Raw genomic sequence first — 22,612 nt, 5'->3', positions numbered from 1 at the left:
TCTGTGTGGAATAGAGGCAGCTTGTGAGGGGAGACTTCAATCCTTGCATATTGGATATGGAGAATGACTGACTTCTCGGTTTGGTGGGTCATGTGGAACTATGCTATAAAAGCATTTTGTGGCAGCAGCATTAGGACCAGCTTATACATTTTTGATACTTAACCAGGGCTGAGGGAAAAGCTTCCAGAAGCTAAACCCGCTTGCTATAGGCTTGCACAGAATTCTCATCTGTCAAAGGGAAGTGGTAGGACCTCTAACAGAGGACTATCCCTTTCACCCTCTAGGTGGGCTTCCATCTCCATCCTTCAGTTTCTGGGGAGAAGCTATTTGATAAAAACGAAATCACCTGTGAGAACAGTTTTTTTTTTTTTTTTTTTTTCCCTCCTCTAGAGTTCTATTTTACTTCACTGAGCCTCCTTTCTGACCTTTGTGAATATGTCAGTGCCTGGCTCTGCTGATAACTTTATTTAGGAGCAGCAGAGTGAAACTGACAATTCTTAGAGTACACCCTCTCAACAAAGTTCTAATCTAAGTCAGTGTTCTGTTGATGTTTAGAACTCTGAGCAGCACCATGGACACTGAAGTAATCTATAGTCTTAAAGACAACGGTGCATTTGTAAGGTTTACTCTGCAACCAGGTGGACTAGAAGCTTATCTTAAGGGAGTCTCAGTTCTGCAGAAATTGATAGTAAGTAGCTTAAGTCATCAATGGCAAGTTGAAAACTTATCCTGACAAGCAGGCATTGGGTTTTTTTTTTCGAGCCCTTGTCCAATGTGCCATAGCTTGAAGTATGAAATTCAATAGTAACATTAGTGGGTGTGTCCACAGAATATTCTTATAAAGTTGAACTCCATATTTGAGCTTTAAATTAAAACAAAATGCTTTCAATATAGGAATGTCTTTGTAAGACTACAGCACTGTAAAAAAGTTCTTGTCTGACTTATCGCTTCTCTTTATATCCCATTATGTGGCAATACAGGGGAAGAAGACGATGGTGTGACGCAGATGTATATGTAACACTAGTTCAGAATGAGCAAGAGCGTGTTCCAAAAAGTATTAAATAGTCTTGCATGCCCTTACTGTACTTATATCTAACTGTATTTTGGAATCCAAATGCAAGACTTTCTTTTCCAGGGGAGCATATTGTATAAGGTAACTCAAGTGTAGGGGCAGATCTAAACATCTTGGATAGTGAGGGGGGGAACTCCTGGGTTTTGAATAACATTCAATCTACTCTTGAGATTTTTTTTTTCCTAGGGAGACCTTTTACTGTAACTTCTGAATTTGATTTAATAACTTGCTAGCTTTGTCTTCCTACTTCAGAACTCTGGTAGTGTCAAAATATTCACTAGATGTCTGCCATAACAATGAATGGGTTATATGTTAAAGCCCTCCATTTTCCAGTTGGCTGGCAGAAGGTAATAAAGGATCACGACTCCAGGCCTGAATGTTACTGCTTTACAGTGTCAGAGCTCCACTGGGATGATGCATGTTTTATTGCGGGACGATGGAAGGCTCTTTTCATTGCTGAAGACAATGTTCTATTTGGTTTTTTACAGGTCTGAATTCAAAGTGCTGATTCAATTGTAGTTTTTTCCATAAAACGCAATAGAATCTTTTTTGAAAGTTAATTGCATTTAAGCTTGTGCCATCAAAAGTGAACTTAGTGCATTTTTATGAAGACCTACTATAGCTTACTTCAAAATACTACATGCAAAGAGGTGCTATGGCAACAGGGTAGTTAAGAGGAGAGCGTATGCGGGGGGGACAAGTACTGCAATGTTTTTGATGAGTTCTACTTTCAGATAGTTTTTATTTTGAATAAAACTGTCCCATACTGAAGGAAATGCAAAATTACTGTTAAGTATCGAACTCATGCAAGTGTGTGGGTGAGCTGCCAGAGCATGCAGAATGACTTACAGATGGAATGTCAACTTCAGCTTTCCTTCCTCTAAAGCAACCTAAACACTATACAGATCGTCTTAATGTCTTTTGCATGAATGTTTTCAAAATGCATACTGGTAATAGGAACATGAGTGGCTGCTGTGGAAGGGCTTCTTCAGATCAAGTGAGTAATTATTTTAAATACTTTCTAAAAACCATCTAAAGCTTGATTACTTTTACTTCTATAATAAACTTCTATTTACAGGCTAAATGATTAACCCTCTAAATTCAACTCCTACCTGTCTTACCATATGTATAATCTTGGCTAGTGGGCTTTTTTTTTTTTTTTTAAAAGCCTGAAGGGGATTAGACCATATTCATGGGCAACAGTTTGCCAAATTTCAGTTTAAGGATTAGCCTTTCTAAATTAGTATTCAGCTTTTCATTTACATAACAAGTTCTTTTTTTTTTTTTCTTTTTCTTTTTTTTTAAAGTGCTTAAATCTTGGGCTGGGCATAGCTGTTACCCAGGGCAACTTTTTACAACCAAGCTAATGCATCTTGAAAAATCAGGCTCCTAGTATTGTCTTGTCATAACCAAGAGCCAGTTCTGAGATGTGTGGGAGACCTGGAACTCTCATTGAACTTGAAGTTGCAACTCTGTAGGAGTGGGCCAATAAGTCACTGTTCAGTGCATGTGCCAATATCTAGCCTTTTTGAGAGGGGAAATTGATTATTCCAAGTCCACAAACCTGTCCTTGGCCCAAACATTAATCCAATTCATAGCTATACTCTTCCTACTTGTCATATGCTGCTAGGGAAATGTTTCTTAGCAGAATTAATCTGCTAATATATTAGAGAATAGGATTTTAGTAAATTCCATTTGACTGTAAACCAGCAGAATGGAGCAGAGCAACACAACAGGAGAGGAGTTATAGCTAACACACAATGGATTGAAATGGGAGAGACCACTGAAGTGCTAACAATGGCAAATCTGATAAATTAAACCCCTTGTTGAGTGAGTGAAACTAAATGATGGTAGCTGGTAGCTAATCTTGGTTATAATGAATTTATTTCCCTTGAAGTTCTGGTATGTTGGCTCAACCATATCAAACATCAGGTTTTGTTTGTGGTACAAATACAATTTAATACGCTTTCCATAAAGACTTCTTGCAACAAAAATGTAAGCACTCTTCATGCTTATGTTGAAACAAAATACAGCAGGTATGACTTACAGCATATTATGCCTTTTTACGCTTGGCTTTGAATTTTGTAGCCCTTTCATTGTGTGTAAGTGACTTATTAATTCTGCAGTTCTCTAAAGTAATTATTTGTGTTCCAAATGCTCCAATTGGGACTGGGCATCCAGTGTTCTGGATGCACACAACAGTCCTTGACCTGAAAAGTTTACTCCAAATACAGGGTAGATGAAGGTTATGGGAAGGAATGCAGTTTGGTTAATTCAGGTATCAAACTTGGTTTTGGTCCTTTGTACATTAGTGGAGGACAAAGGTGGGAGGGGGGCAAACAGCAGGGCTGTGAGAGTGGATGTTCATACCAATATGATCAGCAAGTAGGAAAACACTCAAGCAAAAAAGTTCCTGAAATTACCTGTTTCCAAAGGTGCCTCCATATCTCCCATCATATAGCTGTCTTAGCTTCCAGCTCCTACCAAGAGGGAGGGGAGTCCTTGTGCCCTGAGATCAAACTCTGCCCTTGGAGCAACATGGGCTAGAGGAGGGAGTATGGGCTACAAGGAGCTGGTTATGAAAGATCTCCAGAGGCCAAAAATGCTGCAGATTTGCATGGATGCAAATTGAAACTCTATTGGTGATATTTTCTTTAATGGAACTTGTTCCATGAGTTGAAATATAAATTCTTACCATTGTTGCTTTCCTCTTCTAATGGGGGAGAACAAAGCATTGGTTTGAACAGTCTGATCATTTTGGCATACACAGGATACTCTGATGGTGTCTTTTGTTAAAGTAGATGGATCCAACCAAAATAAACTGGACTCCTTTGGAATCATGAGGGCTAAAATCTTTAGCAGAATAACTCTTGATGCAATTCTGTTCTGAAGTAACTTGGAGTCCAGAGATGCCTTTGTTTTTCTCCCTCTCTGTGTTGTCTGATTATGGACACATCTTTAGTTCTTGTTAGTCTTGCATAGCCAACATTGCTGTAAAAGAGTGAGCTGGATTACGGTTAGTAACTCCCTCCCTGACTCAAAGTCCAGACAGATTGCAGAATATTTGTTGTTTGACCCAGAAAGAATACATTTGGTCTCTGATTCCAAACAGATTTTGTAGGGCTGGCATTTTGAATCTGTATTGTCATTTCAGAAGCATATGATTGCACTTCTGGTATTCCAGAATACCAACTTCAGTTTCTCTTAGAGAACTGTGATGCTTTGTGGAATCGGTCTGTAGAATTTATGAATTCTGGCTTCATCATGATTTTTTTCTTATGAAAATTGCTATATCATGGAATGTCTGTATACCTGTGTATCCACCACCATTCCCTCTAAGCTGTGCACAGGTGCACATGCACACAGATCCTAAACACCCCCCCACACACACACACAAATTTGCACAGAAGAAATTTTTTGCACACATGGCCTGTCAAAAATTAGAGGGAACATTGGTATCCACCATTGCTGACAAGCCTCTAACCATGTCTCTCCCAGGCTAGATACAGTGGAGAGGAGATGTATTAAGGAGGCTGGCTACAGCTGGGAGAAACCAGTTCCTCCAGCTTGCCTGTAAAGGGCTGGGATTTGGAGAGTGGAAAATTACGAGACACATGACACAAGGACTCAGCTGTTAGTGGTGGGACTTGAGACTCTCAAAGCCACACAGGAAACTTAGGGCAGAGGCAGGAATGCTTTTGTAGCAGTAGAGGCTTGGCTTAGCTGCAGGATCAACCAAGGTCAAAGTATGCAGGCAGAGAGAGGGGCTCCATAACTAAGAGGAAAACACATGTGCTGCAGCAGAAGGACCCTAGACAGTCCACAGAGGATCCTGACTGCAGTCCAAATTTTTCAGAGTGGTGAATAAACTGTTAGAGAAATGTATGAAGGGGGTATTTTTGTATATTTCTCATGCTTAAGTAAAGAGCAAAGGTTTAGAATCCTGTGCAAAGTCTCTGTTGTGACATCTATCATATTCCCTGAAGTTAACTATAGACCCTGAACGCCCATGTGGGTGGGTTCTGGGAGAGGGTGTGTTTAAGCTATGCAGGAGTCTGGGGGCGTCAGTACTGATCCTGGGGGCTGGGCAACTAGACCTTGAGGTCTAAACTCTCAGGATTGGGTGCAAGATGGGGACTCTCTTTCCTGAGAATGTGCCTAGGGACCTTAAACTAAGGGCAGTATGTGACCTTCCACTGGTGGTATCTGGACCAGTGATCTGCTAGGTCACTCCAATCCTCAACTCTGGGGGCCAGCCTTACTCTACTCTGCTGTGAGAACCCCCACTCCCAGGCTGTTCATGCACAGCCTCTAGCATGTAAACTGCTTCCAACTATGGGAGTGAGCACTTGGATTGTGCAACTGAATGACACTACCCAATATCTCTGGTCCCAGACACAATCCTAGGAACCTCCATCTTGCAGTGTCCAGTTATGCCCGGTGGACGCTGCAAGCTTCTGAGTTTGTCAATTTAACAAAGAAATTGATATGTATCAGGCTTGTTATCCCAAGGGGAGTCTCTGACATGCTTCAAACCAAACACACACTGTTTCAGGTAGAATAAACAAGTGTATTACTTAAAAAAATCTTTTTTGTAGTTGATTATAAGTCAAAGCTCAATAAGTCGATTTGCTTTTATTTCATTTGACCGAAACGCGTTCTAAGCTGATCTTAACACTTTCAGTGCCCTTACAAACTTAGGGCATGGCTACACTGGAAACTTCAAAGCACTGTCACGGGAGCGCTCCTGCGGCAGCGCTTTGAAGTGCAAGTGTGGTCGCACATGAGCGCTGGGAGAGAGCTCTCCAGTGCTCCTGGTAATCCACCTCCATGAGGGAATTCGCTCTGAGCACTGGGAGCGCAGTTCCCAGCACTCAGCCTGTTTACACTAGCGCTTTAAAGCACTCTGACTTACTGCACTTGGGAGTGATTTTTTCACACCCCTGAGCCAGCAATATGATATGTTAGAGTGCTATAAAATGTAAGTGTAGCCAAGCCCTTAGATGCTTCTCACCACAGGCTGGCTGGTTGACCTTCAGCCAGGCTGTCCCCTTTGATCAGCGCTTCAGTCGATTGGTGGTAGTGTCTGTAGATGGAGGTGGGGGAGAGAGAGCATGGCAAACATCTCTCCCTTTCATAATGTTCTTTCTTCCCTCTTGGCTTTGAGGGGGGGAGCAGAGTCAGGTGAGCATTACCTCATCGCAGTCCCAGACTGACCAGCAGAAGGGGGGTGACTCACTTGAGAGTCCAACAGATCCTTTGTTGCCGCCTAGGCCAGTGTTCCTGTGAAGTTGGGCTGGGTTTGTCCCATCCATGCCCTGATGAGGTGTGAACTGCTCCTGGAGAGTTTTTTGCCTGGGCTTGTTTTAAGCCATGAGGACACGTTTTCAGCCTCATAACTGTATACATCAAATTACAACCTATAACACTGCTATAACAATAAAGCTCAGTGCATCATGAGCCTTCCGAAGACACCCGACATGACAAACTTTGCATTGGATACCACACAATCCTATTAGAAGGATGAACATGTGGGTGCAGTGTGTTTCCCTGAGGTACAGAGTGTCACACGGTGCATGAACGTTGTTCAGACTCTGGAGGAGTAAAACGGAGTGTGGTGAGGTGGGTCCCCCTCACAGCAGCCTGGTGAACACTCAGGATGGGGCAGTCTGGTGACTATGCATTGGATATCAGTTTGTAAACAGTAAAGGGCCCCAGTAAGCATTTGTCTTTTTTGATCCTAGATGGAGAAATAAAACAGTTTTTTTTAAAAAAGACTTGAATCCCTGAAGTACTTCAGCTCTTTTGTGGTCCCACTTTTTTAACGAGCCATAGCCAGCCACCCTTACCGTGCCAGCTTAGACTGATGCAAAAAAGCTGTTTCTTTTGTTTTCACCTTATTAGACTAAGGTTATTGCTTATTTTGATGGGCTGGCTCACCAGCCTTTATGAAACAATTTAGTGAATTTTTCTTACAGAAATAGTGCAAACTAGTGCTGTAAATAGGAAACAGTTAATTGTAGCAAAAAGAAAAGGAGTACTTGTGGCACCTTAGAGACTAACCAATTTATTTGAGCGTAAGCTTTCATGAGCTACAGCTCACTTCATCGGATGCATACTGTGGAAAGTGTAGAAGATCTTTTTATATACACACAAAGCATGAAAAAATACCTCCTCCCACCCCACTCTCCTGCTGGTAATAGCTTATCTAAAGTGACCACTCTCCTTACAATGTGTTTGATAATCAAGGTGGGCCATTTCCAGCACAAATCCAAGGTTTAACAAGAACATCTGGCTGGGGTGGGGGGGGGGGGGGAGAGTAGGAAAAAACAAGGGGAAATAGGTTACCTTGTATAATGACTTAGCCACTCCCAGTCTCTATTCAAGCCTAAGTTAATTTATCAAATTTGCAAATGAATTCCAATTCAGCAGTTTCTCGCTGGAGTCTGGATTTGAAGCAGTAGCAGTAGCTACTGGAATCAGTGGTAATTCTCCCTAATCTCATGGGTCATGGTGATCTGTGGCTCTTATAGTGAGTAAGTGAATGAAAGGTTAATCCTGTTGCTGCTCATATTAGCCAGAGACTCTGGTAGGCTTCGTTTGGATCTCTTGCTTGCTGGCATTGTTACCTGGTGCCATAGATTATGCCTCCTTGCACTATCTTAGCAGGATCCCTCTTCATGAGGAACTGATCCCAGCCCTCACCTGCTGGGAGTTACAGCTTCTTCATGAATCTTTGGTACAATAGGTAGCTGCCTGGCTAGATCATCTGATGCCTGCTCTTCTTGTTTCTTCATCAGAGGTTGAAAGGGATGCAAAAGCTATTTCACCCCTTCTAATGAGATTCATCTTGGTACTTCGGGTTGCTCAAGAGCCCCTCTATCAGCTCCTGTAAAGAGGCATGTATAGCCCACTTCCACTGGGAATACAGCCTCTCTGTTAACCTACCTTGTAAAGTGAGAGCAGGGTGGGTGAGAAACAGGAAAGCAAAACAGTGCTTTCAGTCTGCAGACTTGCTTGAAAGCAGATCCATTCAGATGTATCAAACAGGTGTACTTCTGGGAAACGAATATGGCTGTATCTGCGCTATTTAAAATAGCTGTAACTGCAGTGATTCTACTTCCTTCAAAAGGAATATTAAATGAAAAAAGGGGTTAATACATTGCTAGTCCTTTTTCATAGCTTCCTTCAGGTCATGGATTTGAAGTATAGTAAAAGTACACTGTCTGGTCAGTCCACATGACTTCTCATCAATAACTTTCAGTTATGAAATACTTGCTGTATGTCTAACCCATTATGTTTCTCAGGGCTTTGTGAAGTAGACTTAATCAATACCAGTAGATGCTTTCACAAATGCTGAAACTGCATCAATTAGCCACAGGGTATTTCAAAACTGGAGGAACTGATAGAAGTTGGGAGGCACAGGAAACAAACCAAGTGCTGAAATAGTTAAACTAATGAGTCAGATTTAATCACAGTTGTGCCAAAAGTTCAAAAGGGAAAATGTGGAAGGTAAAATGAGCTGAACTGGCACTTTTACCCCAACATTGTACCTGTAAGCCTGATATGTTGTTTAAAGATTAACTTTATAGACTTCCGTACCCAGAAGTATGAAAAATCTTAGCGAACTCTTTTCATAGGCTTGATCTTAGCATTGAATAAAAGAGCAGCTAATCCCTTTTATTAAGTAACTTGAGAGGAGGGAATCTAAAATGTGAAATCTCACCTGCAGAAAACACTCAATATTGTAAAGGCCTTTCTATCTTTAGACACTTACAAAGACTTAATATTTTAATGCGGAAGGTTGAACTCAGTTAAAAAGCCAATAGGTGAAATCAGAGAGAAATAATCCAGTTCTTTATTTCTGGGAATCCTCATCCTGCACTCTGGGGGACCTAATTTATTCCCTGCTGGGGATAAGAATAGTGTTCTGTACAGAAAGCCAGCATCTTTAAATATAAGCCTGACTTTTAGTATAATAAGAGTCTTGTTAGCCGCATTTTTGCGCTTAGTCATTAGTACAATGAACAATGTTGTGGTTACCTGGGAAAGAACTCAAATGCTTTCAGACGTCCAGTGAGCTCAGATTTAATGTATGAAACATATACAGTGTTATGCACACAAGCATCTGTAGAAGGTACATGGGGGGGTATATGCAAGTAGCATAGCATAGAAGTTCATATACATCAGAAAAGCTTAATACTAAACAGAATTGCTTTACTACATTAGGCATAATACAAGCTCTTATTGACTGGCAGTTACACCTATGTGTGCAGTGACCACTAAATAGGCCTTCTTCTCTTCTATATAGAAGTAGTTTCGTAAGAGGTAGTGCAATTATAGGCAATTAAATTTGTCCTCAGTGGCTTAACTCTTCATTCAACCTCAAAATATCACTTGGGTAGCCATCGAGCTTAGCTGCCCACTTCCTTTCTTAAATGGAAACTGAGTTGGGCCCAGAATTTGACCACAGCTTACTAGTTTGTATAGTCAGTAACGGTCAACACGTGTTTCAAAACCAAAATGTTTCATCAGCCCACCACTCATCTGTAATTTTAGGGTTGCTCATAACAGTGTATGATAGACTAAGGAGTCTCAGCTCTTCCTGTGTAGTACACTTGTGGGAAAGATACTAGAGGGTCACACACTTAGTTGCTTGTGTAGGGTGAACTATACATCCAGTTGGAGAAAATTATTAAGGGGGCGGGGTGTGAGAGAGAGAGAGAGCAGGGATTGCCAGAGAATCTTCTACCTGCAGCGTGGAATAGGCACTCCATGGGCCTGTTTGTTTATGATTTTTTTAAAACTCTTCCTTCCTTTTTCCCCACGCCTAGGAGTGGAAATCAGGCTTTTCCCATTGATGCCTAGAACACTCTCTGAAATTTTGGGATTGATCCGATGTGTTGTACAAAAAGCCTTCAGGAGAAAGCTCATGTGCTTGCCAAGGAGTCAGACTAGATCAAAGGTTTCAGAGTAGCAGCCGTGTTAGTCTGTATCAGCCAAAAGAACAGGAGTACTTATGACACCTTAGACTAGATCAAAGGTCATTAACAAACTGTTAATGTGTGTTAGCAGGGTGCATGTGGACAGAGTGCAGTAGGCTAATGGGGCAAAGATACCCAACCATTTAGTTCAAGGCAAGCTAAGGTGTGAATCTTTGCTGGAATGCCCTCCCCTTCCCTCCCCTCCCCTAGAGCAGTACTTCTCAAGCTATCTGATGTGGGGGACCGGCAATTTTTTTTTTTTCCAATGTGTGTGCAGACCGGCAGCCGATGGCTCGCAGACCGGAACCGGTCCGCAAACCACCACTTTGAGTAGCACTACCCTAGAGCACCATCCATCTGAAGATATCAAAGCCTGAGAGAATTCACCCTTTCACTCTCCAGACCAAGAAGAGACGAAAAAAAGTAAGATTAGTCAGTTCCTGCTGCCTTGATCCCCCTCTGCCCCTGAGCTCCCCACCACCCAGGCTTGCAACCTCCATGTTGCCTTTTACTCCCCTACCCCCAGAATGCTATTGAATCCTGTTTTCCATCACCACTAAACCCTGGTCCCTTGCCTTGGTCATCTCTCCCCGTGCTTCCTGTAATTGTTGCCTCTGCAGCCTTGCTCCATCTCCCTTCGCTGCCCCTTGCCCAGCCAAAGTGTCACTCACTATTTCGGATCCCTGCACAGCCTTCCCCTTGCTTTCTGCATCTAGGGCAGATTTCTCACCTGTAAGGCCCTACCCAGCTCTTCCTGTTTGTCTCCATCCCCTACTTTGCTCAGCCTAAGCTTCCCTCCACACCATGCCTTCATATTCTTTCACCAACACCTTTATGCTGCCTTTCATGCCCCTGCCTTCTGTGGGGAACAGTCTCCATCTTTCTGTAGGTCACATCTCAATTCCTCCTTCATATTCCTCCCTACTGCAACTTCTGAGATTCCTGCACATATCCCTTGGTGTGCTCTGTAGGTCTGACCTGCTGACTGGATCATAGTCCTTGGGACAGGGACTTCTGTAGAAGCTGTCACTGGCACACTGCAATTCTGAACTTCTAGTACAAATCTCTCTGCCACTCTCTGAAATGGAAAATGCTTTATTATGTAGGCTGAGCTGTATACCAATGAGAGAATAGCGTATTAAGCTGAGTGTAGGCAGGAGTAGGGGATGCCAGAGATTCCTCTGTCTACAGCGCCAAATAGGTATTCTGGACCCAACCAACAGAAATCAAGGTATTCCAATTTGCTAGTTTTTCACGAGAATTCTACCCACTGATGCTTAGAACAGTCCCTGAAATTTTGGAATTGAGTGATTGAATGCCGTAGTGAAAAGTTACCATGTTAAGCAAAGAGACTGCCATCAGGTTGAGTGTAGGGGCCTGACTTTAGTTGGCCAAACCCATTCATCCGTCAGTGACTTATCCAGGGTGGTGGGTGTATGTGAAATAGCAAAAGGGAGACCAAAATCTCAAGTGTGTAGCTGTCCAATGTCTACTACTGTTCTCAGCAATGAGATGAGCCAGGATTATTGTAGACTATAAGAAGCCAATAGGATTCAGTGAAGTAGAAAGAGCTTTAATTTAACATTATGTATCTAAATGTTGGCTCTGAGATTGTTTGTTTGTAATCTCTCAGTATATAAACATACAGAATCTCAAGCTATGAAAGTAGGTTAATAAATTATTCTAATTTAGTAGATCTCAAGCATTGCCGGGTAATATTTCCCTTTGCCAGTTGTGAGCAAGTTGCTCAGTGCAAGTTTGTCTGATTAGTCTTGTACATAATTAACTGTCAGACTTTTCTGCCATGTCCACTCTGTCAAATGGCCTTAATATGGTAGTGGGAGTCAAGAATTCTCTTCCTGAGGTCTAATCCTTTCTCTGACCCTTATTTGCTATGAGACAGTGTCACACATCTGTGTCTTGTTTCCTCATCTGTAAAATGGATACCAGGCTCCGAAGGAATGTTGAGGACTAACATCTCTACAATGATCCAACTATGGAAAGCCCTGAGGGGAAGGTTATAAGCAGGATGAAGACTTTTTGGGGTACCAGAGGAATAAGTGTCCAGTTGCCAATCTTAGAATCAAGCACCACCTCCTGTTTAAAAATAACTGCACACAGGAAAACCTCTTCATTATCCCTTCTGCCCAACAGCTGTTGTGAGAATCCTGATGAACAAATGCATCTTGCATTTGATCCGAGTTTTGAAAGATGGGGATTCCAGTATTTCATGAAAGTCAGATCGGTAGGTGTGGCATGCTCCTGAGAAGGCCTAACCAGAGAACCTGCCCTTAGGGCTCAATTTTAGTTTAATGACTTATGGAAGTTCTTGACCTAGGAAGTGAGTGCTAATCCTGACCCTCAGTGTCATTGGAAAATATTGCTGAATGTGAACTGATGGAGACCCATTGCTATATTTTCACATTTCACGGAGCTTAACGATCACAGGTTATTTATGGTCTTATCCCCCTTCTGTCTCTGTCCCTAGGTCACAACAAACTGCCTAAGTGACATTTGCTGCCAAAAAAGTCTTTAATACTAACTAGTAAATAATTATGTAGCCTATTACAGGAGGAGCTGGTAGTGTTGCTTGTAGTCAAGGTTGCTTAACAAGTTGTATCACAAGACCTTGTCAATTGCTTATAAACTATACCAGGCTGAAACATCCCATGCTGGATGTCTGCCTTAGGCTGGATTTTTTTTGGGAAAGTTGTGGGTGTGGGGTGTGGTGTTTTTTTGTGTTTGTTTTTTTTTAGCTGAAGCCATCCAGCCAGGTCATCCTATAACTAGGTTGGAGGGGGATGGAGGTAAATGCCCATGTCAAAAAATCTGTTTCATTGGGAAGCTGTAGTGCTTCCATGCTCTGAAGGGACTTCAGATTTGGCAGGGGTATCACCCTGGAGTCAGATACACCTTTTTCACATCCCTGTAAAGTGTCTAATTTGGCCAAAGTATAACCCTCTGAAAAATCAGCCAAGTGCTTGCAGGGTTGTTAAAAGCTGGCAGCTAAATTCTCTGAAGATTCAGTCTTCACTGAACATGCTTATTCCCCCTCCCCCCCAGCTCCCACATGTGACTGGTCTGCAAATACTTTATCCCCACAGAGCAGCTGAGCAGGACTTTCCCTATAATTGCTGCATCTGGCTGTTGAGAGCCATTGTGATGCCAGGCACCAGAACAGAGAGCAGGGAGACTCTTCTGTTCCTTTTTTTTAAATTTTATTTATTTGTTTTAAAGGAATGCTACTGATGTTGCCAAGTTAAGCACTCAAATTTTAGGACATGCTAGATGTAAGGTTCTCTCTGCAATCTTAACTTGTGTGTATTATGATAGTCTCTCTAATTGGTCACACTTTTTTCCACAGGACTGCTGCCTCATTCAGTGCACAGGATTGACTCTGCCCACTGAATGGGCAACTATTTAATATTTTAATTGTTTGCCACAGTGGCATTCAACTGCCTTTACAATGAGATTCTGCTTTCTGTTCCTGGAATCCCCTGTCTCATTCACTACACACCTTCCAACTTCCTGAGGCAGGGGTCATACAAACAATACAACCGTGATTCTTTCCCAGAGCACAGTCTATCCTATGCACAAAATGAGACTGTCTTGAGGGGTGGCAGGTGAGGGAAAGTATGTGATCATATAATTAAAGACTGTATCAATGCATCCAAATTCACAGCTTTAATTCTGGCATTTTCTAACTTGAATTTTTGACTTCACACATCAGTGTTTAACCTTTTATTTGTTTAACTTAAGAGCAATGATGAGGAAAAACATTGACTCCTTTCCTCATTTTTAAGGAAGGGTATTGGGGAATGTCGTGACTCGGAACTTAGCAAGAAACTTCAACCTATTTTTGTCACCTCTTCCGCCCCCCACCCCCGCATCATAGAATCATAGAATATCAGGGTTGGAAGGGACCTCAGGAGGTCATCTAGTCCAACCCCCTGCTCAAAGCAGGACCAATCCCCAATCAAATCATCCCAGCCAGGGCTTTATCAAGCCTGACCTTAAAAACTTCTTCTAAGGAAGGAGATTCTACCACCTCCCTAGGTAACGCATTCCAGTGTTTCACCACCCTCCTAGTGAAAAAGTTTTTCCTAATATCCAACCTAAACCTCCTCCACTGCAACTTGAGACCATTACTCCTTGTCCTGTCCTCTTCTACCACTGAGAATACTCTGGAACCACCTCTCAGGTAGTTGAAAGCAGCTATCAAATCCCCCCTCATTCTTCTCTTCCGCAGACTAAACAAGCCCAGTTCCCTCAGCCTCTCCTCATAAGTCATGTGTTCCAGACCCCTAATCATTTTTGTTGCCCTTTGCTGGACTCTCTCCAGTTTATCCACATCCTTCTTGTAGTGTGGGGCCCAAAACTGGACACAGTACTCCAGATGAGGCCTCACCAATGTCGAATAGAGGGGACGATCACGTCCCTCAATCTGCTGGCAGTGCCCCTACTTATACATCCCAAAATGCCATTGGCCTTCTTGGCAACAGAATCAGTTGTTCACTTTGAAAGTGTAGTCACTTAGTGATCTATCTTTGTATTTCAGACAAACCTTCCTATTTTCAAATTAAAAGAGTCTACAGTCAGAAGAAGATACAGTGACTTTGAATGGCTGAGAAGTGAACTTGAAAGAGAAAGCAAGGTGAGTCAAATACTAAAAAGTAAATATACAAATCTACTTGGGAAAGCTTAATTATCACAACATATTAACCTTTAAATTCTCTACTGGGGTGCTGAAGACCATATAAAAGCTGTGGAGAGGCTTCAGGTCTTAACTCCAAATTTAAATGTCGTAATCTTACGGTCTGACACAAGAATAGAATCGCTTTTTCTATGTGGACTAACTTTCTTCATTGCTTCAGTGTAGGCAAACAAATTCCTTTTTCACAGCCTAAATGTAGTATTGCTTATGAGGTGTGTCGGGGGAGGGGGTAATCTGCTTGCAGCCTGGGGTTATGGTTACTTTTTTTTTTTCTTTTAAATTGTTTTAGGTTGTGGTACCACCCTTACCTGGAAAAGCTCTCTTTCGTCAGCTTCCTTTTAGAGGAGATGATGGCATATTTGATGATTCATTTATAGAAGAAAGGAAGCAAGGTCTTGAGCAGTTTATAAACAAGTGAGTGAGGTTTATTTCTTAGTTTATGAACAAATGAGTTTTATTAGCTCCTTTCCATCTTTTAGTGTTAAAAGGTGGCTACATCATGTTTTAGAACAATAAGCAAGAAGCTCAAACCACAAGTTTTAAAACATAAAATGTTAATATCCAAATCTGATGATCATATCCGATATTCAGCATTTACTCATTCAGCCATTCACATGTGTTGACCAGAGTTCTGTATGTTTTGCTTAGTTAATTTATGCAAATTACTACTGAAATTACAGCATTCAAAAAAGTTCTACTTGTATGATTCTTTTTCCAAAAAGATACGTTCTATCAGACAAACATTTAAGCTTACAGACATTTTGTTTGATTGCAGATGTGAGGTATTATCAGCTCATGTCATGGGGCACATTTTTCTTTTTTATGGTAAAATGTGTTCTTTTGAAGCTGTAAAAACACTACTTGATTGAGACAATCTGGTATATTATATGTATTAAACTAAATATCAATTTGAAACAACCAGGTTGAATCAGGTTGTCTAAAGGCTTATGCCAGGAAGCAGAGGTGGCCCAACTACTCTTCTTTTTTTTTCCCTCTCTCTCCATGTATTGACCCAAACAAAACTCTTTTAAAGTAAATTTCAGCTTTCTAATACCATTTACTGTAAAACAGACTTTCAAAGGCAGTCCAAAAAAGTACTAATTTGTAGGTGGGAGTGCTTTTGTAAGGTGTACCTCATCTGTTTTGAGAATCAGTGATGACTAAAATTTAAAAAAAGAAATCTAGAAGTTATCATTCTGAAAGATAAGCATTTATAAAGGACTACAAACAATTACATTGGCATTTAATGTCCATTGAGACCTAAACTGCATGAAAGTTTCAATGCTTGGGAGTAGCACAAATGTCTGACACTTTATGGCAGATTGGTTATTGGCTTGGTTTGCTCGGAGGCAAAATGTTCTTTCTCCCCCACCCTCCCACCCCTTCCCCAGTGTATATATAGATTAGAATACTGCTTTTGAATTTAAACAGCTGAGGCTAGGAACTTTCAAATATGGCCTGTCAGTGAGGATAAAAGCTGAGGTAATGCTTTTGTTAAAGGCATCAAAGTCAAAATGATCTGCCAAATTCAGGTGTTCATACTCTTTGAAAAGTACAGAACTGAGTCTGTTTTAAATCTAGTTGAGATTGGGGCTATCAGAATTTTAAATTTGGGTTTGGACAGATCAAATAATATGTCCAAGGTACTTCAGTTTTCTCTTAAGGAAACAGCACAGCTTCTTTTAATCAGGAGACATTTGGGAATGGGTATTGAAGACCCTCTTTAAAAGCAAAACTATAAATACTTTCATGTCAGACAGGATAAACACATGTACTTGCTACACTAGATCTGGACAGTGAAAGGGTGCTTTGTATGTTTTAGAAATCTGGACTTCATGGACATAAACATAACCCTACTAACGATGCTACTAGGATAACATGACTTAAAACCTGTAACCGCTAGGTTCTTGAGGCAGGCACCCCTACAAAAATTATTCTAAGGATAGCATTGAATAATAAGTGCTACTTCCCTATCCAGGTATCTTACTACTAAAATGCCTTGCATCATGTCTCGAAGCTCATTTAATCTGTCTAGCAGAGTGTACCAAGGAAACAAACTTGAGAAGGAGATCGCAAATGGCTTATCTGCAGCTTAATGTTTTTAGCCTTACTAGGTATCCATAGCACAAAGTACCTCTTACGCTTTGTTGAACAAACAAAAGGTGAAGAATAGAATTCTATAGCAAGTCACCTGTCTGGAAAAAATGCATTCTAAGTTTGTAAGTGGTATGTTGAGTGTGATATGTTGAATGTCACATTGACTACATATGCCTTGGAAAAATCTAGCTTGTTTCATTCTAACCTGCTCCAAATGAACTTGCTCTTTACATTTAATTTACAGCCTCTTCCAAAAGTAACATATCCAGGTACAAAAGACAGCTAATCCAACTGCAAGTAGAGTACACTATTGATGCCCATAAACTTGCTGGAAAAATTTAAATCCATCTTGAATAGTTAACAATATATTCTGAAATTGTAGAACAAATTATTCAAAAGTCAGCTTCCCTTCTTTTGAAAGATAAAAGCAGATTTTTAATGCAGGTATTGATGCCTCTTGAGTACAGCTGGAACAGCAGCCATTACTGTGTAAAACTCCTGATTGCTCTGAACTTGTTGATTCAAGTTTAACATATCCTACTTTAATGAAAAGAGCTGTTTCAGGTAATAGTGTGTGCTGTTGCTTGACAGAGAATGACAGTGGTGAACCTTGGGAGTTGGACCCTGGTCCTCTACGTTGTAAAGCAGATCCAAATATTAGTGCTACTGAAAAGTACTAAAAAACAAATCACCACATTCCCAAATTCTCTTGCAGCTAAGGTTGAGTGTTTCAGGGGAGTCTCGCTAGCACCCAGAGACCACACTTTCCTTACCAGAATTCTATACTTAAGTCTAAATGAGTAGTTAAGGTGTTGGCTTAATGATTATCTACTGGCGCCTTCATCAGGTCGCACTGCTATCCACACTTTTGACTGCTGGATGCTTGAATACAGAGTTTTCTGGTAGCCTGTGTCTGCACAGGTGCATAATTTAAAGAACCAACTAAATGACAGCAGTGTAACTTGACTGAATTACTTGCAGCCATTCAGGATTGTGGCTGGGTTAACCTTGAGGTTGATAGTACCATCTTTGCACAATGCAGTTCTGACACCAATTTTGTTGTACCAATAAAATAAAAACCAGCAGGATCTTATTAAAAGGGAAAAAGGCAAAATACCACATTTATTGTGAATATAGAAAGAATCATAGTAAGCAGTTATAGCTATAACATTATACACACATGCGCGCGCGTACGTTCTACAAGGTTGTTAGCATAGTTACCAGCCTTAGAGTTGCTCATGCCAAGCCACTGGCCAGGTGGCCTGGACATGAGGAGGGAGCAGGGCCATGTCAGATGCTCATCTGATGCTCCTGGAAGTTGGTTTGCAGAATCAGACCCCAAAGTTCTCACTTTCTAGAGTCCATTTTTATAGGAATTTCTTCCTATGCCAGTCTATGGGAATTGCTTCATCATGCTGTTGCTGAATCAATCAGCGGATAGCACATTCCTGACGGCTCCGTGCTGCTAGATGTTATCTTGTTCTTTGGTTCTCCCATTCTTGAGGCTGTTGGGTGGATTCCAGTCTGCCCTCCAGGGGTCCTCTGGTTATTTCCACTTGACGCCTTCTTCAGCCGATGGACACTGGATTCTTAGGCTGGCACCTCCCTGATCATTCAGTTATTATCCACACCAAGCATCCATCCACATACATCCTCTATCTCTATCTCTATTTTAATCACAATTGTTAATACAACAAAAGGGCGGGGAGTCTCTGGGTGCTGTTTCTGTTGTTAGAGTATTGCTTTGAGTCTCTCTCTGTGTGAATTGCTTTGAGAACAGACTCTGTCTTAGAATGTACTAATGCAATCAGCAGCTTGCAAGTTTCACACTTAGAGGGAGAGAAACAGTACCAAAAACCAAGAGACCTCTTAATTAGTAATACCCTGGAATTTAAACTATGGGGAATCAAACTCATTTGTGATTTTAATACAGAACTTCTTTAATATGATCCAACAATTTGGGACACAGCATTCTGTGCCATACTTGCATCAAGACTGACTAGCTTCACCAGTGTGCATAGTGCCAACATCAACAGTGATGATGCCGCCTGTGCTGATTTAGTATTTACACAAAAATTCAAGGGCAAGAACAAAGTGCCTGGTCCAGGTTGCATCTTATTCTGGATGATCTGATGTTGAGCTGTCACACCTTTAACTCTTCCTTCTCCAGCTTGGTGGAAAGACTTTCCCATCCTCCATATAAGAGCAGGGTGACTAAGACTGCTATTGCTAAAGAAAGGATTGTCAAATTCCTTGCACGGTGCACCAGAAATGTAAGGCTTGATGCTAGGACTTGTCTGGTAAAGTCTGTGGCCAAACTGAAGCTGCCAAGATAACAGCTTTTGCTGGTAGATTAGCTGACCTACATAGCCAAAGGTCACTTCAAAATGTGGAAGGATTGCTCTGGTCAAGAATCTTTACAGAGAACGGAGCCAAGAGCTGTGGAAGGTCTCTTGAGGGCATTGACCTCCCATGACATCAAGTTGCTAGCATGCAGTGGAAAGTGCTGTTATCAAAAATGTCTTGCTGCATGGGCTGGCAAATGTCTGGCTTCCACTCAGATCCAGAAGAAGCTTTGACTAAACTTTGATTCCAGAAGAACATGTTCAAAAACAAGTACAGGCCGTTTGACAGGAAGTGAAAGACTAAGTCCTCTATAATCTCAAACGATCAATAAAATCCATCTATAATAGTCAAAACTCAGATAGGCAAAGTAAGAAATGCTTCCTCACTTATTACTTTGGTATAAGGATATTTACTTTGTATATTTGGACATGTGATGTTGACAGTTTGTTTTAACAGATTCAAAAAGTTAAAGCTTTATAACCTCTATTAATTAGTCTGATCCTCCCCATAATTTTCCACACAGTGAAAACTTTATTGATGATGCTTAAAACCCATAATTTTGTGCTACTGTGAAAATGTAAATAAAAAAAATTTAAATGTTGAAATATTAAAAAAACAAACTGCAGAGCCTAGTCATGTTATAGGTCATCTGCCTTATGCTGGATCTTTTGAATTTCTATCAATTCAAAGAAAAGTTTAAAGATGGTCATTCTGGGGACTCATTCCTTTCCAAGAGAAAAGGGGAATCAGGGCCTTCTGATCCCTGCATGCACGTTCTGACCACAAAACGAATCTCCAGTTTTCAGTAGAACAGAACTGCTAATCTTGGTCTGGAGTGAATGCTGCTCAGTAATGGTGGCCTAGTTGCACAGACTCTGAGTAACATGTTCCCTGACATGAATGATTGGGATGGAGGACGCTACTGTGGAAGGTACCCTAAGATTGACTGATTCTTAGATATGTCTACCCTGCAATAAAACACCCACAGCTCGCCCATGCCCACTGACTTGGGCTCAGAGGGGTTGGGCTCTGGGGCTATAGAATTGCAATATAATCATTCAGGTGTAGGCTAGAGTCTGGGCCTACAATCCCCTCCCCTCCCCTCCCCTCCCCAGGGCCCAAGCTCCAGCCTGAGCCCAAATGTCTACTCTGCAATTTTATAGCCCCTCAGCCCAAGTCAGCTGGCACGGACCAGCCATGGGTGTTTTATTGCAGTGTAGACTTACCACTGGGATTGGTTGCTATATCAGAGACTCTAATCCCTACTGGACTAGAAGAATACCTACATGTGCTGCTAGAACTTACTCCAAAGCAAAAAACCTTCCTACATCAGGGTAGGATCAAGTATGTCTGAGGACTTGCCTGAGCCAGTGAATCAGTCCTTGTTACAAACTTTGGATTTGGCCTTTATTAATAATCTCCACATTACAGCGGTTGCACAGACCAGTCAGTCAATCTGGTACCATAAAAATAAAGTAACAAATGAATATGCCTTGCTGTAATCTAGCTGCTTTCCCTCAATGTTTTAAAGACACCTGGCTCACTGGAGAACATCCTGTCATGTACCTCCAATATATGGTATAAACACAAATATCCCAGGGGTCAGGATGGGAAATTGAGGAAATACTTGAAGTCTCATTCTTGCATAATGTGTTGCATTTTAGGTGTATACACTTCTTATCTGGGGTTGGGGATTTAAGTGTCTTCAGGTTAAGAACCTGAAGGGGGTTTTAGCAAAACATATTAAGCTTTTGTTTCACTATTTGTCTGGAACTAACTTTTTTCTTTTCTTCCTAGAGTTGCTGGCCACCCTCTAGCACAGAATGAACGCTGTCTTCACATGTTTTTACAAGATGAAGTAATAGACAAAAGCTACACACCATCCAAAATCAGACATGCCTGAATGCTCTAAATATATACTTCAAAATAAATGTTAGTGATTAATACACATGGTTTAAGAGTTTATAGTTAAGCATGCTGCAGATACTGGCACAATAAGCCTCCACTATACTAACGTGAGTATGCTGCTCAGTCTTTGCATTAATTTTATGGCAGTAAAGAACTAATTTGCTTTAGCTAAATCACTCCATGAATCTCTTACGATTATACTAGCATTAAAGCTATTTAGAGTCCATCCACACTACTGATGGAGTCCTTTCCACTCTTATCTGCAATGACCCTAACAGTTTACTGAGTTGGCCTTACTTGAACTAGCACTGTTCCAGTGTCACATGTTCACTTGCATTTGATTAAATCACTTGACTGTTTCTTGTTAAATAACTGCTATATTATCTGTTTAACTTTTTGTGTAGAGAACTGAGGCACTCTTTCAAATATCCCCATGTGTAAGATAGACACTTCTGCAATTGTCTTGAAGCTTGAAAAACACTTTATACTGAAAAATGAGGGAATTATCTTTATATTCTGTAAAAAGAAAAATCAAATTTATATACTAAAATCATTTGTCAAAAGTTGTTTTGAAATAAAAGTGAAAATGCACTTCCAGTGAGTCTATTGCTCTGATGCTGACATTGAGTGGGGGAGGGAGAGAAATGTTTTCTTCCCTTACATTCCTTCACCTCCTGAGCAAGTTGGCTCACCTCTAATACAGTATAAATTTGATAGTCTTTCCACTTCTGGTGGTATCACATACTGCTAGCCAGTAATAAGTTACAAGTTCTTGCATTACAGTAGTGCACCCGTAACAAAGTTGTGGCTCAGAATGCTTCAGCTGTATGAAAGTGAGTAAAGGTCACCTATAGAAAACCTAGCCAACTTGAATTGCAGAGTTGGTCACTGGCTCTAGATGAGATCTCTACATTGCATCTGCTGCTTACAAGAGAATGGGAGGGAGCAATGTTTCTTACAAGGTTTTCGCTATCGCTGAACTTTCCTTGAAAAGGAGGATGAGTTGTGATCAAACTGAAGATGGAAGCCAGTTCAAAGTTGGATACAACTAGCATGCTTACTCCTTGTACTGAAAACTTGCCCAGAAAAAATAGTTTGTTTCAAACAGGTTCCTTTTACATTACTAAGGGAACTAACAGAACTGTATGATAAGAATATATTTAACAAGTTAATGACATGTAAGCTGGTGAATCATGAGTTCTTAAACCCTGCAATTCTTTGACAGGCTCAAAAATACTACAATATCTTACCTGTCTTGGCAACTTAGAGTAGGGGCTGGTTGCTACAATCTAGGAATAAATCTGAATTTTATATACTAAGAATTGCCTATTAAGGAGTCATTTGACAGAACGGCATTGGTGGTTCTCATTCTTTTTTTTTTAAGTGTTGCACAACTTCCGTTTTAATGTAAATGAATTCTTAATCTTGGTTTGCTGAAGACAGAGTCCAAGAAAAGCCATGAGCTTCAAGTAATACTCTGGACAGTTGCAA

General features: G+C 41.0%; 1 protein-coding gene across 2 annotated transcripts in view; it reads left to right on the top strand.

Annotated features, from left to right (window-relative positions):
• The window catches only part of SNX3 (sorting nexin 3), a 35,120-nt gene extending 13,402 nt beyond the window's left edge, over positions 1 to 21,718 (top strand). The window contains exons 1-4 of one of the 2 annotated variants that reach the window (XM_027819797.3): positions 11,852 to 12,301; positions 14,615 to 14,710; positions 15,060 to 15,184; positions 21,011 to 21,718. In XM_027819797.3, the coding sequence (XP_027675598.1) occupies positions 12,053 to 12,301; positions 14,615 to 14,710; positions 15,060 to 15,184; positions 21,011 to 21,116 (576 nt within the window). In that variant the 5' untranslated portion in view covers positions 11,852 to 12,052 and the 3' untranslated portion in view covers positions 21,117 to 21,718. Of the gene's footprint in view, positions 1 to 11,851; positions 12,302 to 14,614; positions 14,711 to 15,059; positions 15,185 to 21,010 lie in introns of those variants that run through there. The other variant, XM_007057403.4, reaches the window with a different exon arrangement.
• The last annotated feature ends 894 nt before the right edge of the window (positions 21,719 to 22,612 follow it).

Source organism: Chelonia mydas, chromosome 3, assembly GCF_015237465.2.
Source record: "Chelonia mydas isolate rCheMyd1 chromosome 3, rCheMyd1.pri.v2, whole genome shotgun sequence".
NCBI classification, from domain to species: Eukaryota; Metazoa; Chordata; order Testudines; family Cheloniidae; genus Chelonia; species Chelonia mydas.
Note: the sequence above shows the minus strand (reverse complement) of the source record. Positions and strands in the feature narration are given on the sequence as shown.